This window comes from Eulemur rufifrons, chromosome 13 (genome assembly GCF_041146395.1).
Source record: "Eulemur rufifrons isolate Redbay chromosome 13, OSU_ERuf_1, whole genome shotgun sequence".
In the NCBI taxonomy this organism is placed as follows: domain Eukaryota; kingdom Metazoa; phylum Chordata; class Mammalia; order Primates; family Lemuridae; genus Eulemur; species Eulemur rufifrons.
Genome location: NC_090995.1, coordinates 6,580,557 through 6,607,837, shown reverse-complemented (window position 1 = coordinate 6,607,837; position 27,281 = coordinate 6,580,557). Strand labels below are relative to the sequence as shown.

At 37.7% G+C, this 27,281-nt stretch overlaps 1 protein-coding gene across 4 annotated transcripts in view; it reads left to right on the top strand.

The window, feature by feature from the left end:
* Positions 1-13,832: 13,832 nt before the first annotated feature.
* The window catches only part of PDLIM5 (PDZ and LIM domain 5), a 178,038-nt gene continuing 164,589 nt past the window's right edge, over positions 13,833-27,281 (top strand). For all 4 annotated transcript variants that reach the window (XM_069485342.1, XM_069485343.1, XM_069485345.1 and 1 more), the window contains exons 1-2: positions 13,833-13,897; positions 17,719-17,856. In XM_069485342.1, the coding sequence (XP_069341443.1) occupies positions 17,761-17,856 (96 nt within the window). In that variant the 5' untranslated portion in view covers positions 13,833-13,897; positions 17,719-17,760. The remainder of the gene's footprint in view (positions 13,898-17,718; positions 17,857-27,281) is intronic.

The following is a 27,281-nucleotide window of genomic DNA, read 5'->3' as shown; positions in this document are numbered from 1 at the left end:
GATAGAGCATAATAATTTAAGTGATTCAGTGATATAAGACCCTACTTAATAGTGCTATCCTCTTAAAACAGAGTCTAGAAACAAAAATGGCTGGATGATATGAAACTGCAGATCTTTGTATCAAAAGAATGTGATCATCAAGGATCAAGACTATGAGGTAGGCTTCTTCACAAGATGGATTATTAATAAAAAAAAGTAACTTTATGGTTATAAAATATGAATCTTTTTATAAAATATTTATGGAAGATCCCTGGGTTCCCAAGAAAACTGATTTCAAAATAAATGGAAATAATATAATGTTTTGACTCACAAACTATTTTTCATGAATAATACCAGAATCATCTTCCTGAGGGAGAATATTGATGTTCCACAATTAGAGCAGAAATTACAGATATGGATACATTTGGATATATGAGTATTAAAAAATACACAAAGCTTTCCTTGGTTTCAACTCCCTTCTCCACTCTCCCTTTGACCTCACTGTCTATCATAACTTCCTTCCTCATTTTTCTTTGCATTCTTCAGAAAAACAATGGAAATATCATTTATCTCTTTGAACCCATAGAAAATCCAGACACCATGTTAAATACCTAGGTAGGTGATATATGGAATGGGAATGAAAAGCTTGAAATCTTTGCCTGTAACCCATAGACATAAAAGTCAAAATGTTTGCTATGGTTTGAATGTGTCCCCCAGAAAGCGTGTTCTGAAAACTCCATCCCCAACGCAACAGTGTTGAGAAGTAAGACCTTTAAGAGATGATTAGGTCTTGAGAGCTCGATCCTCATGATTGGATTAGTGTCATTAACAAGGGAGTGGATTCATTATTGAGACAGTGGATTTGTTATAAAAGCGAGTTACACCCTCTCTTTGTGTTCCCATGATGGGATGATGGAGCAAGAAGGCCCTCACCAGCTGTGGTCCCTCGATCTTGGAATTCCCAGCCTCCAGAACCATGAACCACGTAAGTTTTTGCTCATTATAAATGACCTAGTCTCAAGTATTCTTTTAAAGCAGTGGGAAATGGACCAAGACAGTGTTACAATTGGGATCTGTTACAGAGGACTCAAAGTAGAGGAATCTGACACTGAACAATTATTAGGTAAAGTAGTGGTTCCCCTTTCCCCTTCTCCCTCTGCAGGATGAAAAGACAGAAAGAGAGATTACTCTTTGTGAATAAATAGTATAATATTTTCCTTGAATTTTTAAAATTTCCTAAATTGCTATAGCAGTCAAACACCAGCCACTAGCCAGGTAGCCTTGGACAAGTTATTTAGTCTTTCTAAACTTCAGTGTTCTCATCTGTAAATGTGCATAAAAATTGTAGCTACCTCGTGGGGTTATTGTGAGACTATGTATGTAAATCACCTAGCCGGGTGTATTGAACACAGTAGGTAAACAATAAAGAGGGCCATTACTGTTATTTCTCTTAAGCCAGATATGCAAAAATGTACGTAGTTAAACTGAGAAGCACAAACGTGCTTATTAAATAAATATTGATGAATACCTACTGTGTGCCCATCAGTTACTGGGTGCAGAGGATATATTATTGAGCAAGATAAATTCTGACCTCATGGAGCTTATGGTCTGAAAGGCAGGATTTGACATTAAGAAATAATTACTCAAATTACTATATAATTACTATCACAACAAGGGCTATGAAGGAAAAGTTCAGATGCTATAAAAGTATAACCACGGTGGGTAATTTCCTCTGAAGAGTTACAGAAGGCCGTCTCAGAGAAGTGACATTTAAATTAAGATCTAATGTCAACAAGACACATTTGTAGGGTTGGCACTGATGGAATATAGTGAAGTAATTCAAATGTATAGATAAAATCACACAAAACGTCCCATTTTAGCTGAAAACATTTTTACTTAAAAAACAATAGAAGAAAACTTTCTAAGGGTCCTTACAGTTTGAAACTATTGTTGTAGGGTATTACTGGGTTGTTAGATTCAATATAAAAATTATGAAAATTCTATTTAGTGAAATGCATTAAAATGGATTAATTTGTTACAAAATCAGGTGTGTGTTTTAAAAGCTAGACTTTTAAAAATTAACCTTGCTGAGTTTTAGGCTTCTACAGTGTGACTTACAACATGGAAATGGATACGGTTTTATTTGCTTTGGAGAGTTTTTTTTTATTTGTTTATATTTGTAGGCATCGTTGTGAAGTGGAAAGAACATTGAATCAGGCGTCAGGAGGTCTGGGTTCTATTTCGGACCGTTATTCATTCACTGGGGAGCAAGGCATTAAAACTACAGTTTCCTCTTTTGTCAGAGGGGATATTCCTTACAAAAGCCTTGAGTTACAGAAGCTTAGCAGAGGAGCACCGTTAGCTCAGGAGATGATAGTGTAGGTCAGAGAATTCCTGAAACCTCATTCGTCTTCCACCTAAACATCTGTTTGCTCTTCTTTTCTGGCTTGATGACCATAAGGGACCTGAAGTCTCATTACTTTAAGATTGGAAGGAAAGACTAAGAAAAGACAGACCAGTAGATTTTGGTGACCATAACAGAAACAAATAACTAGGAAGAGCAAAAGTTAACTTGAGATTAAATAGGAAATAATGGGAATTGAATGTTAACCACCTCAAGTTAATAGGAGTCTTTTTTCTTCTCAGTGGTGCTTGGGGTCCTGTTGCCAGAAATAATCATGCTACTATGAGAACCAACCAAAGTGTTCCTCATTTTCTCAAAATTTCACCTTCTCCATCTTGTTCTTCTTCCTAAACAACTATCTGCCTTTCCTCATCCCATTCCTCTTTCTTTTTGTTTCCTTGTCTCTTCTCCTTTGTTTTCCTTCTCTCTTGCTACTCTTTTCCCCCTACTCATTTTCCTTTCCCCTTTCTATTGCTTCATCCCACAAGAACACAATCATTAATTAAAACCCTTAATAAAAAACCAAAGCAAAAATATATTGTAATAAAAGCCTTGAAAATTATAATCAGTTGTTATACTAACATAATACAGTAGCAAGCTTGCCAACAAATAACACTGAAGGTTCATTCCTCATGTCAGCCAGTGCTACTTGTAGGATTTCCATTTGGAAGACAGTAGTATCCTACTCCTTACATGTTTGCACTTATAATTTTTTTAAGGGAAAATGTATAAAGAGTGATAAGCATTGCATTTCTGTTCAATATAGAGGCCAGTCTGAGCTAGACATACCATGCTCTGACATTGTAAGATAATTTTATTATCACTCTGTAGATGGGCTCTTCAAAGAAATTACTTGTTGATCCATAATGCTTATAGTCATGGAGATAAAAAAAAATAGGTAAATAAATCAGAAGAAAAAAATAAAAGATTGCTGTCTTAGGTCATTTTGTGCTGCTATAATAGAATACCTGAGATTACATAATTTACAATGAACAGAAATTTGTTTGCAACACGGTGTTAGAGGCTGGGAAGTCCAAGATCAAGAGGCTGCATCTGGTGAGGGTCTTCGTGGTACATCATCCCATGATGGGCAAGAGAGAGAGAAGGGAACGGGGCTGGACTCGTCCTTTTATCAGGAAACTACTCCCTCAATAACATGATTAATCCATTGATGAGGGCAGAGCCCTCACAACCTAATCATCTCTTAAGGTACCACCGCTCCACACTGTTGCATTGGAGATTAAGTTTCCAACCCATGAACTTTGGTGGACACATTCAAACCAAAGCAACTGCCTTAGATTTTGTGGAACAAACCAGGGGATTTTTAACTTCAAAACTAACAACTTTTGGTGAAATTATGTATACTCAACATTATATTTGCAAACAAGATAACCAAATGTCATTATTTCCAAGACAGTACTGATATCTAAATCCTACAGCAGGGAAATTCTTCAGCATCCTCACTGTTTTTTCACTGCATGGTCTTCTAGCTAGCCATCTTGGAACAGACTAGCAGAGGAGGAAACTACTCTTTACAAATGCCGGAATCAAAAGTGTTGGCAATAAATAAGGGCATAATGAAATTCTCTCTGATATGATTCTTTTGGTTGGAATTAATTTTCCAGAATTTGTGTCAGTAGATAGTGATGGGGTTCAAGACGCACTACCCCAAAATATGGCGCCTTGGCATTTAAGAAAGCACCAGAAGCAGGAAGGTCTTTCTGACCTTCTCCTACCATTCACCCTGAGGCAGGCCATAAAAGAATTCTCTGAACTTCCTGTAAAGCAGGCCACAAGGCACTCCAGTGAGAGGTGCCTTCCTTAAACCCAGAGGCAAGGAATGTCCTTATCTCTGAAGACAGGGGGACACAAAGAATCTGAATAAACAGGTGTTGCTAAGTTTCTCCCAGTTGACTACCATTAGATCTTACCCCCTCTGTCCTATCATACTTCTCTACAACTATGCATTTTTTTCATCAAACTTAGCATTAATGGGTCTTCATTTCTGAAGGCTCTTGTATCACATTAAACTTAAATAAATTCATATGTTTTTCTCTTGGTAATCTGTCTTTTGTGATAGGTGCCTGAATCATGCCCCTAGTGATGAGTGGGAAAAGAAATCTTTTCTCACGCGCACAACAGGATGGTTGACCAAGTTGAATTCTTGTGGATCGGCGAGGGTTGGGTTAGAAAGGAAGCCACTTAGAACAAATGAAGGAAATTATGAAACCTCTGACTCTCTTGACTAAAGCTTCTCATTTACTCCTCTGTTAACTTAGTGTGAGAGAGAGCTAATGAAACAGAAATTTTAATAATATGAGAACTCAAAATTGTTTCCATTTTCAACCCTTTGATAAATAAAAGCTAATATACTACTAATAAATTGATAGCATGTGTATGCACAAAAGAAAACAGGAGTTTGTTTTATTAATCTTATAGAGAAACAAATACTAAAGTCACCAAACTTGCAAAAGGATGAAAAAAAAATTTTTTTTTCTGGTGTTCAATTCAAAAATCTAAGGGAGAACTTTGATGCTTTGGGAAGTTATCCCACAGAGATTGGGTTATAGGTTAGTCTTTCTTCAACCATCTCAGGAAAAAAAAAAAAAAAAGCTGGAGTCCTTTCTCTGAAATCTGGAAAAACAGGAAAAATCTGTGTTTGTGTTTTGCCAGTATTCGAGTCTAAATGACTTGCAGTGTGACCATGGCACACGCAGGTCAACAGTGGCTTAGTAGGTTGCTGCCTAAACTTGAGCAAGGAGGCTGGGAGTTTCTCTCAAAATAGAAGACGATAATTTAAAATGCTATTCTTATAGGTCAATACAATCTTAGACATTGTGTAGCTTCATAAAAGTGTTTTGGTAATAGAAAGAAATAGAAATTATTGGAAACTTTGACAAGGAAGAGTCTGAAACCAAGCCCTTGTTAGTGCATCTCTGACCCTGGGCTGGGGAAGGTGTGTTAGGAGCATCCTAGGTCATCTGCAGAAGTAATCACCCTACAAGGGAAGAGTCCATCTGATTACCCCAAAAGGGTGAGGCTTCTCCTTAACTTCATGCATCTCTTTTTACTCTGATACTATACCTTTTGAGCAAACTTCTAACCTGAATTTTATTTTCCAATTAGACCTTCCTGGAAGTAAAATGATCTGAGGATTCAGATTGCTTTACAAGTATCCTGTTAGTGTAAATTAACAGATTGAACTTCTGTTTTGTTTTGGTTTTTTAATCAGGTTCTAGCAAGCTTTATTTTTTAACATGAATGAGTCCTTGAGAGTCTGTCTATTCAGCAGTGGAACTAATAAAAATGAATTTTTGAACATCTTCATTTTTAAATGGATGGACCCTCACAAAGATTTATTTCCCTGAGAGTTTCAGTTTGAAAGAAAAAAGAAAAAAAAACTACCAAACATTCTCATTTTATCAACTGTTTAACTGCAACATGGATGAACTAAAATTCACACTTTGTCATTTAACCTGAAAAATAGTTTGTGAAATCTTGTCATGTAGAATATTTACTGTTGTTTAAAACTGTGTATAACATATTATTTTAAATTATATTAATGATGGCATTTATTGAGGTTGGGTAATAAATATAATGAATGTTCATTATATTATTCTTTAACAAAAAGCAACAAAAAGCAAACAAAAAGGCACAACAAGAGATTTAAAATCCATCTCCAAAGAACTTTCTAAAATGGAGGTAATGTGATTTGTTCTCTGCCTGGATTTTCAGGGTATTTGTCTCCACAACAAGCACAACTTTAGCTCAAGTTACTCGGGCAGAGCTATCAGGATCTACCAGCTCTGCCCCTGGCTTGGCCCTGTGTCTTTGCCAGAAGGTACTATATTTGGATCTGTGGATAACAGTTGATACTTTGGCTCAAGTTGGAACAACCAACTCATTTCTTTTCTAGGAGGGATTGATACTTGTTAGTCCTTGCTGATTATATTGAAATATTTGTGAAATATACAGGATTTTGATTTTTCCTAGGGGATGTTTCTGGCCTCTTGATGAAAGAACTAGAACCTCTTCTTGTACACCAATATCTTCCTCTATCCCCTTGTATGCCAAAAGGATCTCTTGTTCCAAATTTATTAATATATATATTTCTATCTTTGGGCCAGAAGCACTTTTGTTGAGTCTAAGTTCTGAAATTATAGCACACTGATTTAACTGTCATTATATATATAAATTTAACAGTATAAATTTCTAAGTAAATGTAATGAATAATATAAGCAATACAATATATAAGTAGTATAAAATTATATTAAATATAAAAAGAATACAAGAATTTATCTTTAGTTTTTTTCCCCCCTGAAGATTAAATCCTACACAGAGAGATTTATCACCCTATGTATTTCATTTAAGAAGATATTCAATTAATGTTAATTTGGGAAATGTATTTATTTTGCCTATATTTTTCATAGTACTTTTTGGTATTACTTTAACTAGTGTGTTCAGGGTGTTTGTTTAAAAAGTTATCAAAATAATTTTTTAACATTTAATATAACTTTGATTAAGACTGTTCTACTGAGATTGATTAAGGTGTGTTTATATCATGTACGTGAGTTATTTATTTTTAATTAAAATTTTTTTTAATTTTTAAATTTTTCATGAGTACTAGCACATCAAGGTGGTTAAGTACAAATTAAAATATTTAATAGTTTGGTTTTACCTAGACCAAACTTGAGAATATTTTATTTTTCAGATTTAATTTGGATATGTGACCAGTACTAATGGAACAATCATATATATGCTACGATGTTTTCCTTCCTGGAAGAAATATCAAGCATTGTGTGAGATTTTAATTTGATTTTTTCACTCTTTTTCACATACTGGAAAGTAAGTTATTATCATCAAGGGACTCATTTCTGTGGGGAAGGCAAAGAATCTTAACAGAAGTAATGGTTTTAGCTTAAAATATTTGAAGAAAAATAGTTCTTACAATCAATTTTGAGATTTATGTCTCCATCCTGAAATGGCTTTTAATATAATCAATCTTTTTATCTTCTTGCAGTTTACCTAATCATCTGTGTCATTTATGTAAAATATAAAAATCATCAAGGAAGTTTATAATCCTAAATTAGAACCATGTTGGGCTGAATCAGACCTACGTGAAAATAAAATTCCAGATGACACAAACTTCCATAATACAGTCTGTAAAAGTAGCCACACATTTTAGTTAAATACAAGTACATATATTCAGATTGCCTGCATTTAAAACTTGGCTCTGCATACACTAGCTAGGTGTATAACTGTGAGTAAGATATATCAATGCTATGCCTTCATTTTCTCATCTGAAAATACTGTATAGTACCTAGCTGGTAGGCATGCTGTGAGGAAGAATTAAGTCAATACATATGAAGGATTTAGAAGAGTATTTAGCTATTATTAAATGTTGAAATTATTCAAAATTTCAATTTGTTCCAAAGGTATATGGTAAGTGTATGTGCCAATGTATATAACCAATGTATGTATCTATAACAATGTTATGTGTATTAATATAGACTGATAACGCTACTCTTAATTTTCAGTTTATTGTAAAAGTAAAATATTTTCATTGAAAATTTGAAAAGAAAAAGCAAATAGAAGTAGAATAAAATTATAGAAAGTTTCCCTACCCAGAAGCAACCATTGATAACATTTCTATCCAGACTTTTCCCACGAATTTTAAAATGTAAGCTTTAATGTTTAAAGGAATATTTAACTAAAATATAGATCTTGTTATTTATACATAGCAAAACTGCAGTTACTTTGTTAATGCTTCGAAATTCTGAGAAGCAGCAGGCATCAAACTTTGGCTAGAATATAGGTTAGAAAATATTTTGTCCTGTGGAATAATCAGATCATAAAAATACTTATGGATTCCAGTTTCATATCTCGGATTTTTAAAAAATGTCTTCCTTACTTTCTTCACCAGTTAACCTTTTCACAGCTGAGAGAAAGTGGCTTTGAGAATTTCCCAGAATTAATTTTATGAAATTAAATGTCAGTAGGTATGTGTATATTACACAGACTGACAGAATTTGATGGGATGTACATTAGATGCTATCTGCGGAATTAAGTCTAGTTTCGGTATATGTTATTGGTCCACATTCATTCTCTCATATTCCTTATCTTAAGAACAATTCTAAGCTTTAATCATATTTTTCATGAATTGATTCATCACTCTTACGTTTTGGCAAGGAATGACGTGCCTTAATGCATTCCACTGCAACTACAAACGTAGGTACCTTCCAACCAAAATATTACTTTCCTTGCTTTTCCCAGAGTATGTAAATGAATTTTAAAAACACTTAGTAGAGGTTCTATCTTTTGGGTGGAGAGATTTTACTGTAAATAAAGCATATCAAGATTAGATTTCCCCAAGGATCTTTCCAATCCAAAAAATACAACTTAAGGCCTTATTTGTACACTTGCCTTGTTGATAATTGTGTCCTCCGAACCCCACCATTGATGGAAAGATATATGGAAAAGCATGAGAAATTCTAAACCCAGACATGTGAAAGACCAATGAGTCAGCAGAGATTAGATCAGTGGTTTAGGACAAATACCACACTTAAAGACATTGAGATTTAAAAGCCAGCTAATTTAAAATTAACTTGGGACTAATGTAAGTTTATATTATCATGATGAATTTAGACAATTTATGTAGTTTTGAAAAGATCTGTGTCATTTTATTATCATTATACATAATATATATTCTCAAATGAAATATAGAGAATTATAAAGTGAAAAAATTAATGCCTTCATAATCCCATCTCCCAAAGATAGCTAATGTATATACATATACTTTTCTATAAATAGAGAGAGAGTTTCTACATATATGTAAAGTTTGGGGCATGGTAAACACTCACTAAATAAGAACACATAGCATTTTAGTGATACATGCCAAAATGTTGATGGTTAAAAGAACCATTCACAATGTGTCAGTCAGGGTCCTGAGAGGAAACAGATGGTAGGCTCAAACGTGTTTAACTGAAAATAATTTAATAAGGGATTCTGTATAGTGGTATGGAAAGTGTGTCTTCTCCAAAAATGACTTGCCGCCTTTTATAAGTAAGATCTTTCTAAGTAAGCACTCTCACAGTGAGCACTTTAAATGTTCTTTATTTCACATTTTCCTTAACTCATTCGTAGAAATGTGTAAGACATTACGATCAGTAGATGAAAAGCTAACAATCTTTTTATTTATCTCTTTTTGGTTTCCCAGTCCAGTGCTCTTCAACTTTTTACATCAGGGCAAACTTGCAAACTGGGAAAATGGATGAGGGTTCTAATCATGGTCTGCCCCACCTCCCAGGTTGAGAAGATTCATTTCTTGGCAAAAATTTTCATGGAAAATTCCAGAAATAAACAATTCATAAATTTCAAATTGCGTGCTGTTCTGAGTAGCGTGATGAAATTTCATGCTGTCCTATTCATCCCTTTGCCCAGCCTGTCTGTGTGGTCTAAGCTACTCACTTTGGTCACTTAGTAGCCATCTCAGTTAACAGATTGGCAGTATCACAGTGCTTATGTGCAAGGAACCCTCATTTTACTTAACAATGGTCTTAACATGCACGGGTAGTGATGCTAGGAGTTCAGATATGCTAAACAGAAGCTGTAAATTGCTTCCTTCAAATGAAAAGGAAAAAAAATTCTCCACTTAATAAGGAAAGGAAAAAATATCATATGCTGAGGTTGCTAAGATCTCTGGTAAGAATGAATCTAACCATGAAATCGTGAAGAAGGAAAAGAAATTTGTGCATAGCATATATGGTTCAGTACTATTCTGGTTTCAGGAACCCAGGGAGGGTCTTGGTATCCCCCTTGGTATCTCCCGCAGATAAGTGGGGACTATTGTAACATCTTCACATACTAAACCTTTTCAATTATTGACTCATTTTTTATTTCTATCTTATCTCCAAAATTACTCTCACATATTCTCTATTCTCTCAACCAGCCACCAGACTCCTCAATGAATTGACTTCATCTGAGTACAACATTAGCCTGGCTAACTCTTGATCTTATTATGAGGAATATTCCTCCCCTTCTGAAACACCAAACTTGGGTGGAGCTCCCCAATAGTTTTTTCAGTGCCTTTCCCACCTGTGCTTCTTCTGCATACCCCCCACTTACCAACTGGCTTTTTTTTTTCTTAGTAGAAACTGCCAGTGAAATGCACAAGTCCTTCAACACTTGCTCCTCTTCCTTCAATATCAGTTATTAAGAGCACCTCCAAAACTCAGACTTGAATCCCTGAAGCTAGTTTACACTTTGCCTTCTTCCTCAATTACGCATTTACTCAATTGCCTAGGCTACGTGGATCCGCTTGTAGCCTTTCTCATCCATAGTCGTCCTTTCCTCTCTCTCCATGCCTGCTTTAGTTCTGTCCTTCTTCCGGGACTCCTCAGTAAGCTTCAGAATGACACTGTGCCTTCTATCTTTTCCCCCTAGATTACCAAATGTTTCTTTAGGTATTAGAACTGTTAATCCTTTATGTGCGTTCTAGATTTTAAACATTAACTACTCATAACTATGAGTGGTTTATTTACCTTTCAGTATTAGGACTTAAAAGATAAACTGACTTAAAGTAGTACAGGAACTTTTTAAAGGCTGGCACTTTATAGTTTATGGGGTGCAACTGTAAAAGCTCCTCACAGCTATGCCATCTTGTAATTAAAAGTTTCTGTTATTTTGGAAGTGCTACAAGAGGTTCTGAGTCATACATTGGATAATAAAACGTTAGAGCAAACATTTATACACTTAGGCAAATACTGTGCTTGGATGGAATATTCTTAAAAACTCTTCCTGCTAAATCAGCTAATCTTTTGATCTCCTTTCTTTTTCTGCTCTAGCTTTTTGTCTGATTATGATAAAATGAGGCTTTTAATATGGTTACCTTTGTAGTCAGTGCCTTATTGCTTAGCCCTGGAGAGTTAATGAGGCCAAGGACACTGGTTTGATTTCCCTGTGGATCAGTTTCTTCTTGTTCTGCTAGTCTGTCGTCACAGACTGTCCTTGAAACCATGGCCAACCATTTCATAAAGGTCAGTTATGAGGGAGATGGAGAAGGAGAGTCAGAATGGCTCCGTGGCAGTTTATTATAAAATGCCCTCCTGGTTCCGGAGTTTCATCCTCCGCCATATACAAATAACTCAGCATTTATTTTATCCATAATTGGCTGCAGCTAGCACCTCTATGGCCCTCAACAGTGTTAGCTTACATAGCTTTCCATCTTCTTTCTCTGATCTTTAAGCTCGATGGCCTACTGAATTTACTGAGAGGCACTGTGTTGTCACAAAAAGAACATGATTTTTGGAGTCAGACCTTTCATTCTCCTTCTATCATTGATCACTTACTTGTGTGCCCTTGGTTGAATTTCTTAATCTCTAAGTTTCTGCTTTTTCCTACTTTATATGATTGTAAGAATTAAGTAAAATAATGTACACAAAGCACCAAGAGCATAGTCTATGCATAATGAATGTTAAAGTTCTCTATTTGTCTTTTGTGATACATAATCCATTGGTTAGGAAAGTTTGGTATGGCTATCATTTATGTAACACCTACTGAGTGCCAAGTATGTTTTGTAGTGCTTTATATTATCACGATTCCTCATGGTAATCTCACAAGGTTATTTATAATTATCATTTTCTTTAAGATAAACTGAGATAAAGTGTTGTTATCTGGGATGCATGGTTTTCATCTGAACACAGTACACAGCAAATTGGGGTTACAAGGCTATTTCTAGGGAAGCAGTTTTGAAGCACTACAGTTTAATAATTACCCAGAGGCAAGGGAGGGAATTTTTGCTAAAAAGGCAGATTCCGGGAGCCCACCTACAAGCTGCCCATGTCATTTAGATGCAATTGGGCCTTTGGAGGACACTTGGATAAATATCGGTCTATGCAAGATAATTTGGTTCACTTATTCTATACTCCAGGCTTTAAACTGCAGTAGGAGGAGGTTCAGAGGCAGACTAGCAACCGTGGGCTAACACTGAATTTGCATAAATAAGCAACAATGTGTTCACTCAACTCTTCCTCATCACCTCAAGATGCTTGTCCTCTAAGTGATACCTCCATAGAAGACTTTAATGAATCTTTGTTGATCCAGGCTCAATGTAACTGTATCAGCAGCAAACAGATGAGGAGGTATAGAGATGGGACTCGTAGAGTGTAACTCTAGCCATGGCCCCGTGGAACCGTCACAAGCTGTCATCTCTTATAACCAACTTTCCTATCTGTAAATGGGGATGACATTCATCTTACAAAGTTATTGTAAGGATTACCACACCACCTAGAGCTCATGGGAGGTGTTTATAAAGAGTAGCTATTGTTACTTATTGATTTTATTTTTGAGTGAGATGTCAAACTTGATAGCGTATATTAAAGCACTCTGGAAACCAGTTCTCTTACTGGGAAACCCCTTCCTCCAAAATAATCCTTTGGAAAATGTGATAAAAGCTATGAACCAGCACCGCACAATGAAGATATACTGTGAGCCACATATGTATGTTTAAATTCTCTAGTGTCCATGCTAAAAAAAAAAAAACCAGGTGAAATTAATTTTAATCATGTATTTTATTTAACCACATAAAACTATCATCATTTCAGCACGTAATCGATTAAAATTATTGAGATATTATACATTATTTTTTTCAGACTAAGTCTTCAAAATCCAGTGTGCCGTTTACACTTCCAACATATCTCAATTTGGGCACTCAATTTTCAACGGTCAAGTGAAATGTGGTCCTCCCCAAACAAAACTGTGTTTAATAGAAACGTTATTCTGCTTCCGTTTTAAAATTAAAATTAAAATTCACTGCACATTATTCCCGTTTGCTGAGGAATAAATCCCTCCAGCTAAATTGGAGCAACTTTAGAGAGACAGGAGAGTGGGCTACTGATGAGGACGTACAAAAATGAGCTGAGGATACAGCGGCTGAAGCGCTTTTGGCCGCTGTTTTCTGTCGCTGTCTTCCGGTGTGATGACAGGGTTAACTTCTACATAGCAGGGTTACAGATTTCCACCTTCCTGACCAGCAAACTTCAGAGCACATAAAGCTCTTTCAAAAAACCCAGGCAGCAGCCGCTGAACGGGCGCAGGCAGGGATTTGCCCAAAGCCCCCTGCTATTTTTAGCCCGAGCAACTGCGCGCCAACTCGAGTTTGTGCGAAGAGAAATGCACCCACTACAAAGCAGACACGCGCAGGGTTAGACCTCTGCCAGGTGCCGCTCGAAGTCCCCTGAGACTACTCCCACCGAAACTCGGTGGCGTGACTGTTTTTCCACAGCCGCAGCTTCAGCCGCCCCTGCGAACCCGGCGCGGCGCCCCTCAGCGGCCTGCCCGGCGCGGCGCGGCCTGCGCGGCCCGGAGGCGTGGCCAGGGGCGTGGCCCCCAGCCCGGGGGTGGGGCCGGGAACAGCGAGGAGGCGGAAGTTCCCGCGGGCCGTGGGGACGGCGCACGCACCGGGAGTCACTTGTCAGCGCTCGTCTGAGGCGGAGGCTGCGCCGCGCCGGACCCGAGGTGAGTGGCCGCCGGCCCGGCATGCGCGTCTCAGGTCTCCTGCGGGGAGGCGGGAGGGCCGCGGGCGCCGCGCGCCGGGCGCAGGAAGGGAAGCGCGGCCGCCGGGAAGGCGGAGGTGGCGCTTCTCGCGCCGGGACGGCTCCTCAGGTGCTTTCCGGGCGCTGAGCGAGCCGCGCGGGGACAGCGAGGAGCGCCCGGGAGAGGGCGGCGCGGGAGTGGGCGTGGGGCCGGAGGGTGAGCCCTGGAAGTCCCCGCACCCCGGGCCGGCCGGGACAAGCGCACTAGAGACGGGGGCGCGAGAGCCGGCGCTGGGGGCGACGCGGGCGGGCGCGGACCGGCTCCCGGGCGCCGCCGCTGGGCTGCCCCCGTGGCGTCCGGGTACCCCCGGGTAGTGCCCAAGGGGAGGAAGCCGGACTGGACGGAACAGGGCGTGTGATTTTTTTTCTTTGCCCTCAGACTACCGAGAAGCAATTATGTACCTCCAAATGCTTGCAATTGTGTAACCGAGGAAAACTGTGCGTGCGGAAATAAAGCTCGTTTAAAAAGCAAATCTGCCACGGACACCAGAGTTATCAATACTTAACGTACTTTGGGGGGGGGGGGTTGGGAAGACGGTGCCTTCGGTGCGTTTGACAATAAGAAGTGGAAAAAGGAAGGGCGTGATGGCACCAGGGCAGAGCTTGGAAAGAAAATGCGTGGCTGCGCTGGGCAGGGCAGGTCTAGGGTGCGATCGCCGGATCCTATCCCGAGTCCGCCTTCCTGGCCGGGAGGACGTCTGAGCCCGCCCGCCACGGAAGCGGCCCGCTCGGGAGCCTTATTTGGCAAACAGGGCTAGGCGTGAACCTCTCCTGGAAAACTGTCCCGTCGGCTGCTTTCATCCCCTGCCTGTGGCTTGAATTCTTCAGCCCTGCCTTCATTATCTCTCCATCGGGGGGAAAAGGGAGCCTCAAGATCTTGCTCTTTAACTTCAGGTCCTCCTTGTCACTCTGTGTAGTTCATCTCGACTCTTCTTTCCGCCCCCCTCCCTCCCTCCCACCCACCATAGAAGCTGGGTTTCAAGTGTGGGAAACACCAACCTTCCTAGACTTTTCCCTAAAAAGAAAGTCAGTAATTGTGCAGAAATTCCAAAATTTTCTGCGTGTTTGAAAGCAGAGTGGGCTGCTCTTTCCTGCCTGCCCTGGTATTTTAGGAAGGGGCACAACTAATAACCAGATGGAGGAGACCTGGAAAAGGCCAGTAAAAATATTGCCATTGCTTAGGGCACAGAATGTTTTAAGGCACATGAAATTCCGGATGAAGCTAGCAGGAGGAGGATCTAGAAATGAACGGACACTAACTAGAAATGAAATGACACTGGTTTTGTGGTTGAGACCTTGCCAGTGCTAGAAATTTCAATCACAAGTGGGAGCAGTCAGGAACAGAGTCCTCAAGTAAAGGGGAAGCTGCTTGTACATGGGTTGATATATACATGAAATACGTTTTCTTGTAGGGAGGAATGGGGCCAAAGGAAGTTGAGCCCAACTTTCATAATCTTCTCCTGACACAAGTTAAAGATTAAAAAAAGAGGGCAGGCTTCCTGAGAAGTATCAGTTGGCTTTACACGCTTCTGATTTGTATTGTGTGCTAATTCAAGACAGTTTTTCCTGCTAGTTTTATAAAAATCTTTTCTTTTTGTAGCAGGAAAGCAATGAAATTGTGTGTGGATCCTTATTAGCTCTCCTCTATTTATTTATCACCTATGTGCAACAGTTGGACTTCTGGTATGGCCTTTGGGTCATTTTTAGTGCCCTGTGCCTGTTACTTCGGTATGAAGTAATACGTTATTGCCCAGTGGTTCAATGTACTACCATGCCAGGGGAAAAGCTCATTTGGTTTCTAGGTAGATGCAGTGCATATTTTCCCTGATTTAACTTTTTTTTAAAGAACCAGGCTTATTTGAAAGTTTTACCTCATTTTTTTCTTTATGGGAAGGAGGAATCTGTTTGCTTTAAATATACCCGGTGGTTTGAATGACTACCTCTGCCACTATGAATTTGGTGCGATGGGATAGAAATTTTGAATGGGTTAATAAAAAAATGAAAAAATACTTAAAGACAGGTAATATAAAATGATGATTATGTTGCACAGCTCAGATTTTCCAAGGAAGTATGTTTTAGAAATTATGTATCTGTTACATTTTTAATTTTTTTTTAACACATTGACTGCCACACTAGAAAATTTTTTTTTCCTTGGGGCCACTGTGTTTTATCACATAAATATAATAAAAATGCCAAAAACAAAACAGTCCTAATTTAATGAAAATTTTTTTATTGTTTTCTGTGCATGAGTTATATGCAAGTTGAAAAATAGTTCTTGTAGCTCCCAAGGTGAAGAGACATGTGAGCTACATAAGCTTCATGAGGCCCCAGGCTCAAAACTACCATGAGTTAAATACAACTCACATGGCAGTTAATTTGTTAAAGAGGGAACCATTCTGTTTCTTAGTATTACACTAAAAAAAAGAAAAAAAAAAAACTTCATTCCTTCCAATCTCTCCTGCCACTATAACAACCAGTAGTAAACTCCAAGTTAGACTTTTTTTTTTTCTTTAAAAAAAAAATTGTATAAAACTACTACCACGAGAATGATTATGAGCATAGTTAAAATAAGGCAGAAAAAAGAAAGAACTGTTGTGCTCATTCTTTTCTAAAGCAGCAATTCAATTTCATGCATTAAGGTTAACCTCGCAGTTCTACCACATTTCGTCATGATCTTATTCAGTGGGTGATAAATGCCTGCTCTCTACTTTGCCTGATGAGGTGTGTGTATAAAACAAAAAGCAGGCTCTGGCTCAAATATCACTGTGCTAGAGTATTGCCTATCATTGCCTATTTGAAGGACAGGTAGATATTACTTTAACTGTGGAAAATACTATGGTCCTATAAGAAGAAATATGAGTTGTAGTTTATGATTGGAAAGAACAGTTTTGTGCATTAAAAAATAACTTACTGCTGGGTGCAGTGGTGTGCGCCTGTAATCCCAGCTACTTGGGAGGCTGAGATGGGAGGAACTCTTGAGCCCAGGAATAGAGACCAGCCTGGGCAACATAAGGAGATCCCCATCTCAGAAAATAAGACAAAACAAAACAAAACAAAATTCTCATTTTGAAGAATTTAACATTTGGAAAGCATGAATGGGAGCCTACTGATTCACAGTCCCTTTCATATGTTAGAGTAACTTAGAATTTAAGTAAATGAAATTGAAAGAATCTTGCCAACTGCAAACAGAAGAATATGTGAGGTGAAGGGAAGGGGAAAATCATTTTGAATTCAACCTGCAATAAAATCTTATTCTTTCTTATATACATTAGTAAAGCATTGTAAAGTACTTTGGTTTAAGTTTGAGTGCAAGAAGCCACAAACTAGGATTGTAGCAAGTTGTAGAACTCATCAAATGTCTATCTAGAAATATATTTTCTAGATATTTTCTATTTTTTTTTTAATGTATATATTTTTAAATGTTGCTGGCTGCTTCTAGATCACTCCCCAGGGAGAAGACCTCCGAGGCTGCTGACATTGTGCCAGTCGGGCAGAAATATATTCTGATATGGAATCTTTAGACTATGGAAATTGGCATGAGTGTAAGAATTATGTATTAGTTCATAGATTCCCTTTCTTAGACTGAAATTAACAAATAACTTTATATGCACTTATCCTCTATATTCTTTCACCCTCCAAAACAAAATACTAAATGTAATTTAATTTGCTTTATATTAAATGCATTAAATATGTACTAGGGTTTCAAATAAACATTTTTTTAACTGTCTCATTTTTTTTTCACAGTGTCTTTCATCTCCTGGCATTGGACTTTGAGCCATTAGAATCATGAGCAACTACAGTGTGTCCTTGGTTGGCCCAGCTCCTTGGGGTTTCCGGCTGCAAGGTGGCAAGGATTTCAACATGCCTCTGACAATCTCTAGTGTAAGCAAACTTTACAGATTTTATTACAGATGTTCATTCAGTGGCTGGTCCTGGAAATGTGAGGGCTGAGTTGTTGAAATCTCTGTTGACCTGTACTCTACTTATTATGATTGCTTGTGGGATTTAATCTCAGCAAATGTAGTTATTCATAATATAGGATAGGAAGATGACATTTAGCAAGGATAATTAATTTCAATTTAGCTTATTTTTCCATTTTCCTCCAAATTATCAATAATAAAATGGAAAAGCATTTAACTAGGGGGCAGACTGTAAATTATTTGAACTGTCTTTAATTTGGGGAATTCTTGAACCTTAATTTCTTCATATGTAACTTAGAAGGTTGTGCTGTGGGAGTTTAATGGTCCCTTTCAGCTCCAAAAGCTGTTATTAAAACTTGTTGATCAAAATGGAATAAAATGGGCCAGGTGTGGTGACTCATTCCTATAATCCTAGCATTTTGGGAGGCTGAGGTGGGAGTATTGCTTGAGACTAGGAGTTTGAGACCAACCTGAGCAAGAGCAAGAGCAAGACCCCATCTCTACCAAAAAATGAAAAATTAGCCGAGTGTGGTGGCATGCACCTGTAGTCCTAGCTACTTGGGAGGCTGAGATAGGAGAATCGTTTGAGCGCAGGAGTTTGAGGTTGCTGTGAGCTATGCGATGCCACTGCACTCTAGCCCAGGTGGCAGAATGAGACCCTGTCTCAAAAAAAAAAAATAAAATAAAATAAAATTACTGTTTTTATTATTTTCCTCAGCTCACTTTCTGATGAAGGTGATAGCCAACAGTAAAATGCCAAATCTACTTACTTTTGAAGAGGAAATTAAGGGCTTGGGTCTCCAAGTAGATGGTCAGCCTATGAATAATTGAGATTTGGCTTTTTGCCTCATTGTGGATTTAGTTTGAATGTATTCTATATGTGTATTTTAAGGATATGTTTTCATTATTCTGATGATAATATTGATGGGTAGTAATTACAACTTCTGTTTATTGACTATATGTCAGGCAGTGTTTCACTTTCATCACCAATAGGTAATTACTACTATTAATTAACTTGTTAGGGTTTTTTTTTTTTAATATATTCAAATTCATATGAATTTCTACTCTTTTACTCAAATGGTAACATAATATACATATTGTTCTCAACTATTTACCATAGAGAACTTTCTCTCTACATAAGGAGTTTAAAAAAAATTATATAATAGTTTCCTATAGGGAAGTAACATTTATTTAGCCAATCCTTTACTGAAGGGTAGTCATATTGTTTCCAATATTGCTATTAAAAACAGTGCTACAGTGAATAGCATATATAGGTATATAGGTACATAATTAACTATATGTATCTAAGTCATTTTGATAGGTTGTACAGTGAATGAAAATACCTATTTTGGGCCCGCCACCCCCCAGTCTTACCAACAAGCTTTTGGATTTTTACCAAGTGCTATAAAGGCATCATCTCATTTAATTCTTTTATCAGCCTGCGAAACAGTGGTATTATTCCCATTGTACAGAACTGTGCTGTGGGCTCCCACGTCTGGTGTGAGAGTTGGCTTCTAGGCAGTTATGTTGCCTGGCTAATTAGGCTGCCTGCCTAATAATTCCCTTTATCTTAAATTTAGTTAGCTTGTTCTCTAATCAGATATTTAGAAGAGTATCATTTTGTTTAATTATATATATGTATAAATACATAAGAAACACACATACTCTGCATCTTACAGTATATATATATATATAAAATTTGATTTTGAAAGATTAAAAATACGTATGTGGAGCACCTACATATCCCTATTAAAATACTACAAATCTCATTTTACTAATGGAGTTTCCTTTGTTTCTTGGCTATTGATTTTAAAATAGTTGTCTTTAATTTATCACCAATTTCTGTCTTGATTCCAGTTCATCACATTTTGTAAGGAAATATATTCATGTATAATCTAGTCTGCAAGTTTTAAGACTTTTGTGGTTGGATGAAATTTTAAATGTAAAGCATCCATGTGAAAATGTGTCTTGTGATTGATTCCTCTTTGAGTGAGGTAGTGTTCTTTTCCTTCTACTGAAGATCTATTATGAGAACAGGAACAATATTGGAATGTTATCTGTTTTTATGTTTTGTTAACATTATTTTACATTAAGTTTGAATATTCTACTTTATCTAAAGAAAGTTACTGTTCCGTTTAAAATACTTTCATTTCTGCTGAAAAAAAGTCCAGAAATAAATTGATGCCTGAATGAAATAAACTTAGTCATCACTTTGTTACTTGGTAAAAGAAATGCAAATGGAATATGTAAATTTTGTGATACCATGCCTTTAAAAAAGTTTTATGTTCCTCAGTTCCCTGGCAGAGAATTTGAGGTGCTAGGTCTATGTTGTGATGCTGATACAACAGAACACCGTGTACATACATGTGTGCCCTCCGCTGGCACAGAAGAATGCTTTCCTTGTGTAGACAGAGTGCTAATTAAAGGATTTTGAACATACTGATTAAAAGAGACTAGGGTAACAAAGCTGCTGAGTTATTTCTGTTCTCTTACAAAAGTCTCTGCCATCTACTGTGACCTTTTTGGGGCTTGTGCAGTGGGGCATGCTATCCACTCTGGACTGGAGAGGATTGGAGGGGGAGGGGGAGGAGAGGAGGGAATGTTGGCTCAACAGGGCTGCTGGGCTGTTGGCCTTTCATTGTAGTTATTTTTAACCCCTTGTGTGGTTTAATTTAAACATGCCTAGTAACATTGCCTAATAAAGATTTGTGTTTAATAACTAATTTATATTTTGGTTAGATTATTAATGGTATAAATTTTTAACTTACTCTCATCTTAATTAGTTCTCTGGTTAGGCTTATTCCACGTTAATTATGTAAAATTACTGGGATTTTTTTTTCAGTGATCATCAAGTTCTTTAATTAATAGTATCAAGAAGCAATTAAGACCTGAAAGCCTGCCTTAAAACATGTAATTTAATGATTCTCCTATTTTATTAATGCATATAAAATTCTGATTAAGGTGTGGCACACAGTATTCCCTGAATTATCTTTTATAATATTATAAAATTAAAAAAAAATTATTTAGAGACTTGAAACAAACCTCCCATAGTTATAGGGAGCATAGAAGGTATATTTTTTAATTTATTCTCTGTTGAAATTCTAAAAGAAAAAAAATCAGGGCCGGGCGCGGTGGCTCACGCCTGTAATCCTAGCACTCTGGGAGGCCGAGGCGGGTGGATTGCTCAAGGTCAGGAGTTCGAGACCAGCCTGAGCGAGACCCCGTCTCTACTAAAAATAGAAAGACATTATATGGACAACTAAAAATCTATATAGAAAAAATTAGCCGGGCATAGTGGCGCATGCCTGTAGTCCCAGCTACTCGGGAGGCTGAGGCAGTAGGATCGCTTAAGCCCAGGAGTCTGAGGTTGCTGTGAGCTAAGCTGACACCACGGCACTCACTCTAGCCTGGGCAACAAAGTGAGACTCTGTCTCAACAAAAAAAAAAAAAAAAAAAAAAAATCAGACGTTTTTGCTTAGTTGGGAACTTTTTCATCTTTATATTTAGAATTCAAGAGTATACATTTTTTTCTCTGATCAGGTATTATGTTGAACTCTAAAGGCCCATTTACATTTATTTGTAACAGCACTGGACTTCTGGAGTACAAACTGTGTTTTGAGATAAATAAGCCATTTGAACATTCTGTTTTCTGGAGATTTTGTTCTACCGGCATGTGAATATGCTGAATATTACTTGTATCTTAAAGCATACCAGCTATAAAATTTTAACATTTCATTCAAATATGTTCATCATCTATATTGCATGAATTTTATAGTATGTTTTGTGGATGGATTTCCAAGATAAGATTGGCAACTTGCTAACTTTTTAGAAGGATCCAGATTGCTGTAACTGCATGATCACATGTCATTGTCTTCAATTTCCTATCCTTAAAATGGAGTGCTGGCTCTAGGAGTTTTCAGGCTGTCTTTTTATGACCCTGTATTTATGGAATTGCCCTGAAGCCATGGAATGTGGGGATGGGTTTCATTGTAGCAGTTTGGGTTTGTTGGTCTTTGCCAGTATATTTTATAAGAAGAAATAGGAGACTTGTTACATAATTCAAGGCTATATTTTGGCCAGTTCATGTTCCTCCTGATGGAATTACAAGGAGGATTACGCATTTGTGGATAACATCTTTTAAGTACAACATCCTAAAGTTGAAATGCTCTGCTGTGTGTTATTTTTTAACGTATAACGTCAGAGCTTTTTTCTTCACTATCAATATTTGGATTTCCTGAAGATGATCTCCCAATTCTCTACAGACACATTTCAAATGCTCCTTCAGCAGATCAAAGTGAGGTCAGACTTTTAAATACTCAAATAATAATGACTTTGATTCTCAAGAGTTAGGGGAGGATTCATTGTTATAAGCTCAGACAAAATTTTAATTGGATTTGAAAAGCAGCAGAGTTTTGCCATCTCCTGGAGTATGGAGCCCCGTTTGGGAGGATAGCACACAACAGAGAAAGACAGTATTGTGAAACAACTTGCTGTGAATTCGTTCAGTAGTTATAGGAATACTTTCTAAAAGCCATTGAAGAAGATACAAAGTCTTGGGGAGTACAAAGGTTGGGTGGAAAAGAAATATGCAGAGTACTGTAGTACTAGGCAGTGTCATAAGACCTGTCACATAAGACACTATCTGATGAAAAGACGTTCAGATAAGTGTTTCTCAGTTTTAGAGAAACTTAATTTAGTTTGTGTAACTATATCACGTACATTTCACATATGTGGTCTCTCTCTGCTTTTAAAATATTAATTATCTTTTGTGTGGGGTTCAGAGACCTATCTTTTCCCATGTGGCAGTTTTCTGGGTTTTTTTTGTGGTTAACAAATGTCAAGAATATCAAGAAATTCTGAAGCCTTTCTTTTGGTCTATTATTTGCAAAGAAATGAACATCTTATCAGTACGTTTAGATTTTTTGTATTTGTGGAGGTTGGCTTCCTTTAGAAGTTCATTGAACTGGTCCTTGAAGGATGAAATTTGAACGCCTCAAAGCCAATATTTCTCGATGTTGGTTTTCAGTGCACAGTGAAGACGAAGACTTTCCTTGCCATTGCTTGACTCTTGAGTAAAGCTGTGAGCATAGTTGAGTGATTCTCCAGACACGCCAGCTGCAGAGTTCCCCTCATAGAGGAGGACAGGAAGACTTTCAGTCCTCTCAAGCTGAAATGGGAGAACTATCCTACCTTGAATAAATGGGCCTATTGTTAATTTTGAGCTGTTGAGTATTTTCTTTTACATTCCCTCCCAGCTACCCTGTCATAATGCCAAGTTAGAAAGTTAATTTAGTTTGTGTAACTATATAATGTATATTTCACGTGTATGTTCTTTGTCTGCTTTTAAAATATTAATTACCTTTTGTGTGGGGTTCAGAGACCTGTCTTTTCCCATGTGGCAGTTTTCTACTTTTTGTGGTCACATGTGTCAAGAGTATCAGGATGATTCTGAAGACATTTTTCTGGTCTATTATTTGTAAAGAAATGAAAATCTTATCAGTATGTTTTACTGCAAATTAGTTTTAGAAAAAAAGGGGCTTGCTTGTTTGATTTTAATAAATGTGGGGCATTTGTTAAGAGAAATTTTACTGGTAGGCAGGACTTTTGTATTTGATGGAGGAAACAATACTATAGGGTTTGGGTAAAGTGAGAATAGCATTTTAGACTTAAGTAAAGATTTTTGTACAGCCTCTTCGCCTACTCATGAATTAGGTATAATATCTGCCTAAAGTGAGAATATTGAAACCTATGGGCTTTCAGTTATTTTGAGAACTTTTGAGGCAAGAGCTTGTCTTTACGATAGCTGTTGGTCATACTGCATGTGACTATATAGTTCACCAATTGTCTTTGTCCATGACATCCTGTTTGCAGTAGTTCTTACCCAGATTCCCGTATACCAACAGGGCAAGTCATGTCTTTTCCCCCCATTTACAACTGCATGAAGGAGAAATCTGATAGGATTTAGTTAATCTGGAAACAAGCATTGCTCTGGACAAAAAAGGCGTTGTTCTTTTGGCATCTTTTAAAGGATAATTATGTTTCAGCTTTGGCAGATGAGACTCTCTAGGCCTTTATTTCAGTTTCTGAGATGCAAAAAAAAAAAAAAATCCAGTATGTAATAATAAAATTTGACAAATACTAGCATGTAAAGTATCAATATTTATATGCATTTGCATATAAATGACATAATGGGAATAAGAAGAGAAAAAGGTTGGGGACCGCTGCCTAGGAGCAGTTATATTGAGAAGGCAGGTTTGTTTTTTTTAATTAGCAGAGAGGGAAAATCACTTCTCTAGCAGAAATACTTTGTTTTTATTAAGAATATTTTTTAAGATAATAAACTATGTATGAATGGAAAAAGTGGACAGTGATGAATGAGTGTTTAAATTAGATTTGGAAGAATTTTTAATGCCGTTATTAAAACTGAATTTCTCAAATCTTTTTTGTTGAGACAGAGTCTCACTTTGTTGCCCAGGCTAGAGTGAGTGCCGTGGCGTCAGCTTAGCTCACAGCAACCTCAGACTCCTCGGCTTAAGCGATCCTACTGCCTCAGCCTCCCAAGTAGCTGGGACTACAGCCATGCGCCACTATGCCTGGCTAATTTTTTTATATAGATTTTTAGTTGTCCATATAATGTCTTTCTATTTTTTAGTAGAGACGGGGTCTCGCTCAGGCTGGTCTCGAACTCCTGACCTTGAGCGATCCACCCGCCTCGGCCTCCCAGAGTGCTAGGATTACAGGCGTGAGCCACCGTGCCCGGCCTCAAATCTTATATTTATTTCCTCCATCTTCCCTCACTTTATTTTTTTCTTTCTTGTTGCTTAAGTAGAATTATCTGCACTTCTGTGAATAGTCAGATTTCTTTTGTAGCTGATATTGTTGCTCATTTTGTGTGATAATTACGGGAGTAAAGTTCATCAACCTTCATGGCATTTAGTACGCCCAGCAGGGCTAAGCACTTGCAGCAAATGTCCCTGTAGGCCTCAGTGGAGGAGAGTAAAATGAACTGGGAGAGTTAACAGGAGGAAATGAGAAAGAAAAAGATAGATGGGAGGAGAAAAGAAAGAGGACATTTTTAAAAGGCCACAAGGGAAACAGTTATTTACTGAGTCAAATTTGGTACTTAAGAAATCTTCCTGCTTAATCCTTTCCCCTTCTCCCTTTTAAAGTTTCTTTAATTTATGATTTCCTTTAGGTAAGACATTCATATGGTTTGAAATTCAAAAGATACACTAGGGTATAGAGGGAAGAGCCTCTTGTTGCCCTGCCATTCATTTCCTCTTCTTGGAAGCAACCAGTGTCAGCAGTTTCTTGTGTGTACATCCAGAAGTAATCTATATAGTTATATGGAAATAGGTATATATCCTTCCCATTCCCCTTTTCAATTCAAACAGTAGCCTTAAAAATTACTTATTTTTTGGCATTTTTTTCACTTCACTCAATATCAGTAAATATATCTTCTTTTTTTTTTTTTTTTTACAGCTACATTGTGTTTGGATTTGTCATAATTTATTTAACCAGTTCCTCTTGGTGGACAATTAGCTTTTTCTAGTGTTTTGCTTTTACTGACACTGCAGTGTATGTTTTGCCCATATATATATATGTCAGGTAAATTCCTGGAAATGGAATTCCTGAGTCAAAGGGTTGTATGCATTTGTAATTTTGATTGGTTCTGCCAAATATCTCTGTAGAGACACTCCTACCCATAATGTGAGAATGCATGTTTCCGCATACCTGTACTAGCATGAGTTTCAACAGACCTGATGTTTTCCAATCAGATGGGCCAATCTCCACCTGTCTCCTTTTTACAGGGCTTAATCACGAGTATTCTACCAAGGATTCTCTATGTTAAAGTGGCTCATTGTTTTCCATTTCGCAAGAGTATATGTGAAATAAAAATGTACTGTCCTTCTTTAAGTGATACTATTAATTTCTTAGGGATGGTATCTTCTGAATTCCTTCATCCAGAGCTTTTATTAATAGTTATCACTATCATTTGCTTTATTATTATTATTATTAATTTTTTTTTTAGACAGAGTCTCTCTCTGTTGCCCAGGCTAGAGTGAGTGCCATGGCGTCAGCCTAGCTCACGGCAACCTCAAACTCCTGAGCTCAAGGGATCCTCCTGTCTCAGCCTCCCGAGTAGCTGGGACTACAGGCATGCACCACCATGCCCTGCTAATTTTTTCTATATATATTTTTAGCTGTCCATATAATTTCTTTCTATTTTTAGTAGAGATGGGGTCTCGCTCTTGCTCAGGCTGGTCTCGAACTCCTGAGCTCAAATGATCCGCCCACCTCGGCCTCCCAGAGTGCTAGGATTACAGGCGTGAGCCACCACGCCCGGCCTATTATTATTTTTTTTTAAAGAGACAGAGTCTCACTCTGTCACCCAGCTGGAGTGTAGTGGCATAATTGTAGCTCACTGCAACGTCAAACTCCTGGGCTTAAGTGATCTTCCCACCTCAGCCTCCTGAGTAGCTAGGACTATAGGCATGTGCCACCATGCCGTGCTAATTTGTTACCTATTTTTTTAAAGGATTTCCTTTCTATGTTAACACATTAATCTTAATTACATAGCAAAGGATTTTATATTATGATGGAAGAGTTTTTGGCATAGTGCCCTGTCATAGATGATTTTTTAAAAATTAAGCAAATCACATTTAATAGACTCAAGGGAATTAGCTTTGGAGTTTCTCTAATTGCCTGATATACAGTTGACCCTTGAACAACATGGGGGTTGACCTCCTGCACAGTTGAAAATCCAAGTATAACTTTTGACTCCCCCAAAACTTAACTACTGATAGCCTACTCTTGACCAGCAGCCTTACCGACAACACAGTCGATTAACACATATTCTGTATACAGTACATATGTTTTGTATGTATTGTGTGCTGTACTCTTACAATAGAATAACCCAGAGAAAAGAAAATTTTATCAAGAAAATCGTAAGGAAGAGGAAAAATACTTACTGTTCATTAAGTAGAAGTGGATTATCATAAAGGTCCTCCTCCTCGTCATCTTCATGTTGAGTTGGCTGAGGAGGAAGAGGAGGGGTTGGTCTTGTTGTCTCAGAGGTGGCAAAGGCAGAAGGGGTGGAGGAGGTGGAAGGGAAGGCAGGAGAGGCAGGCACTCTTGATGTAACTTTTATTGAACAAAATTTGCCTGTAAATGGACCTGTGCAGATCAAACGTGTGTGTTGTTGGAGGGTCATTTGTAGTGTATGGCTTTGAGTCACACTCTTCTCTAGCTCCTTTTATGTGAGGTGACAAAGAGACTGACCATTAGCAGGTGTTCAGTATGGTTCTGGGACATACCACTGCAGCCTGAACTCCTGGGCGTGGCCTCGTAAAGTGCTGGGATGACAGATGTGAGCCACTGCACCTG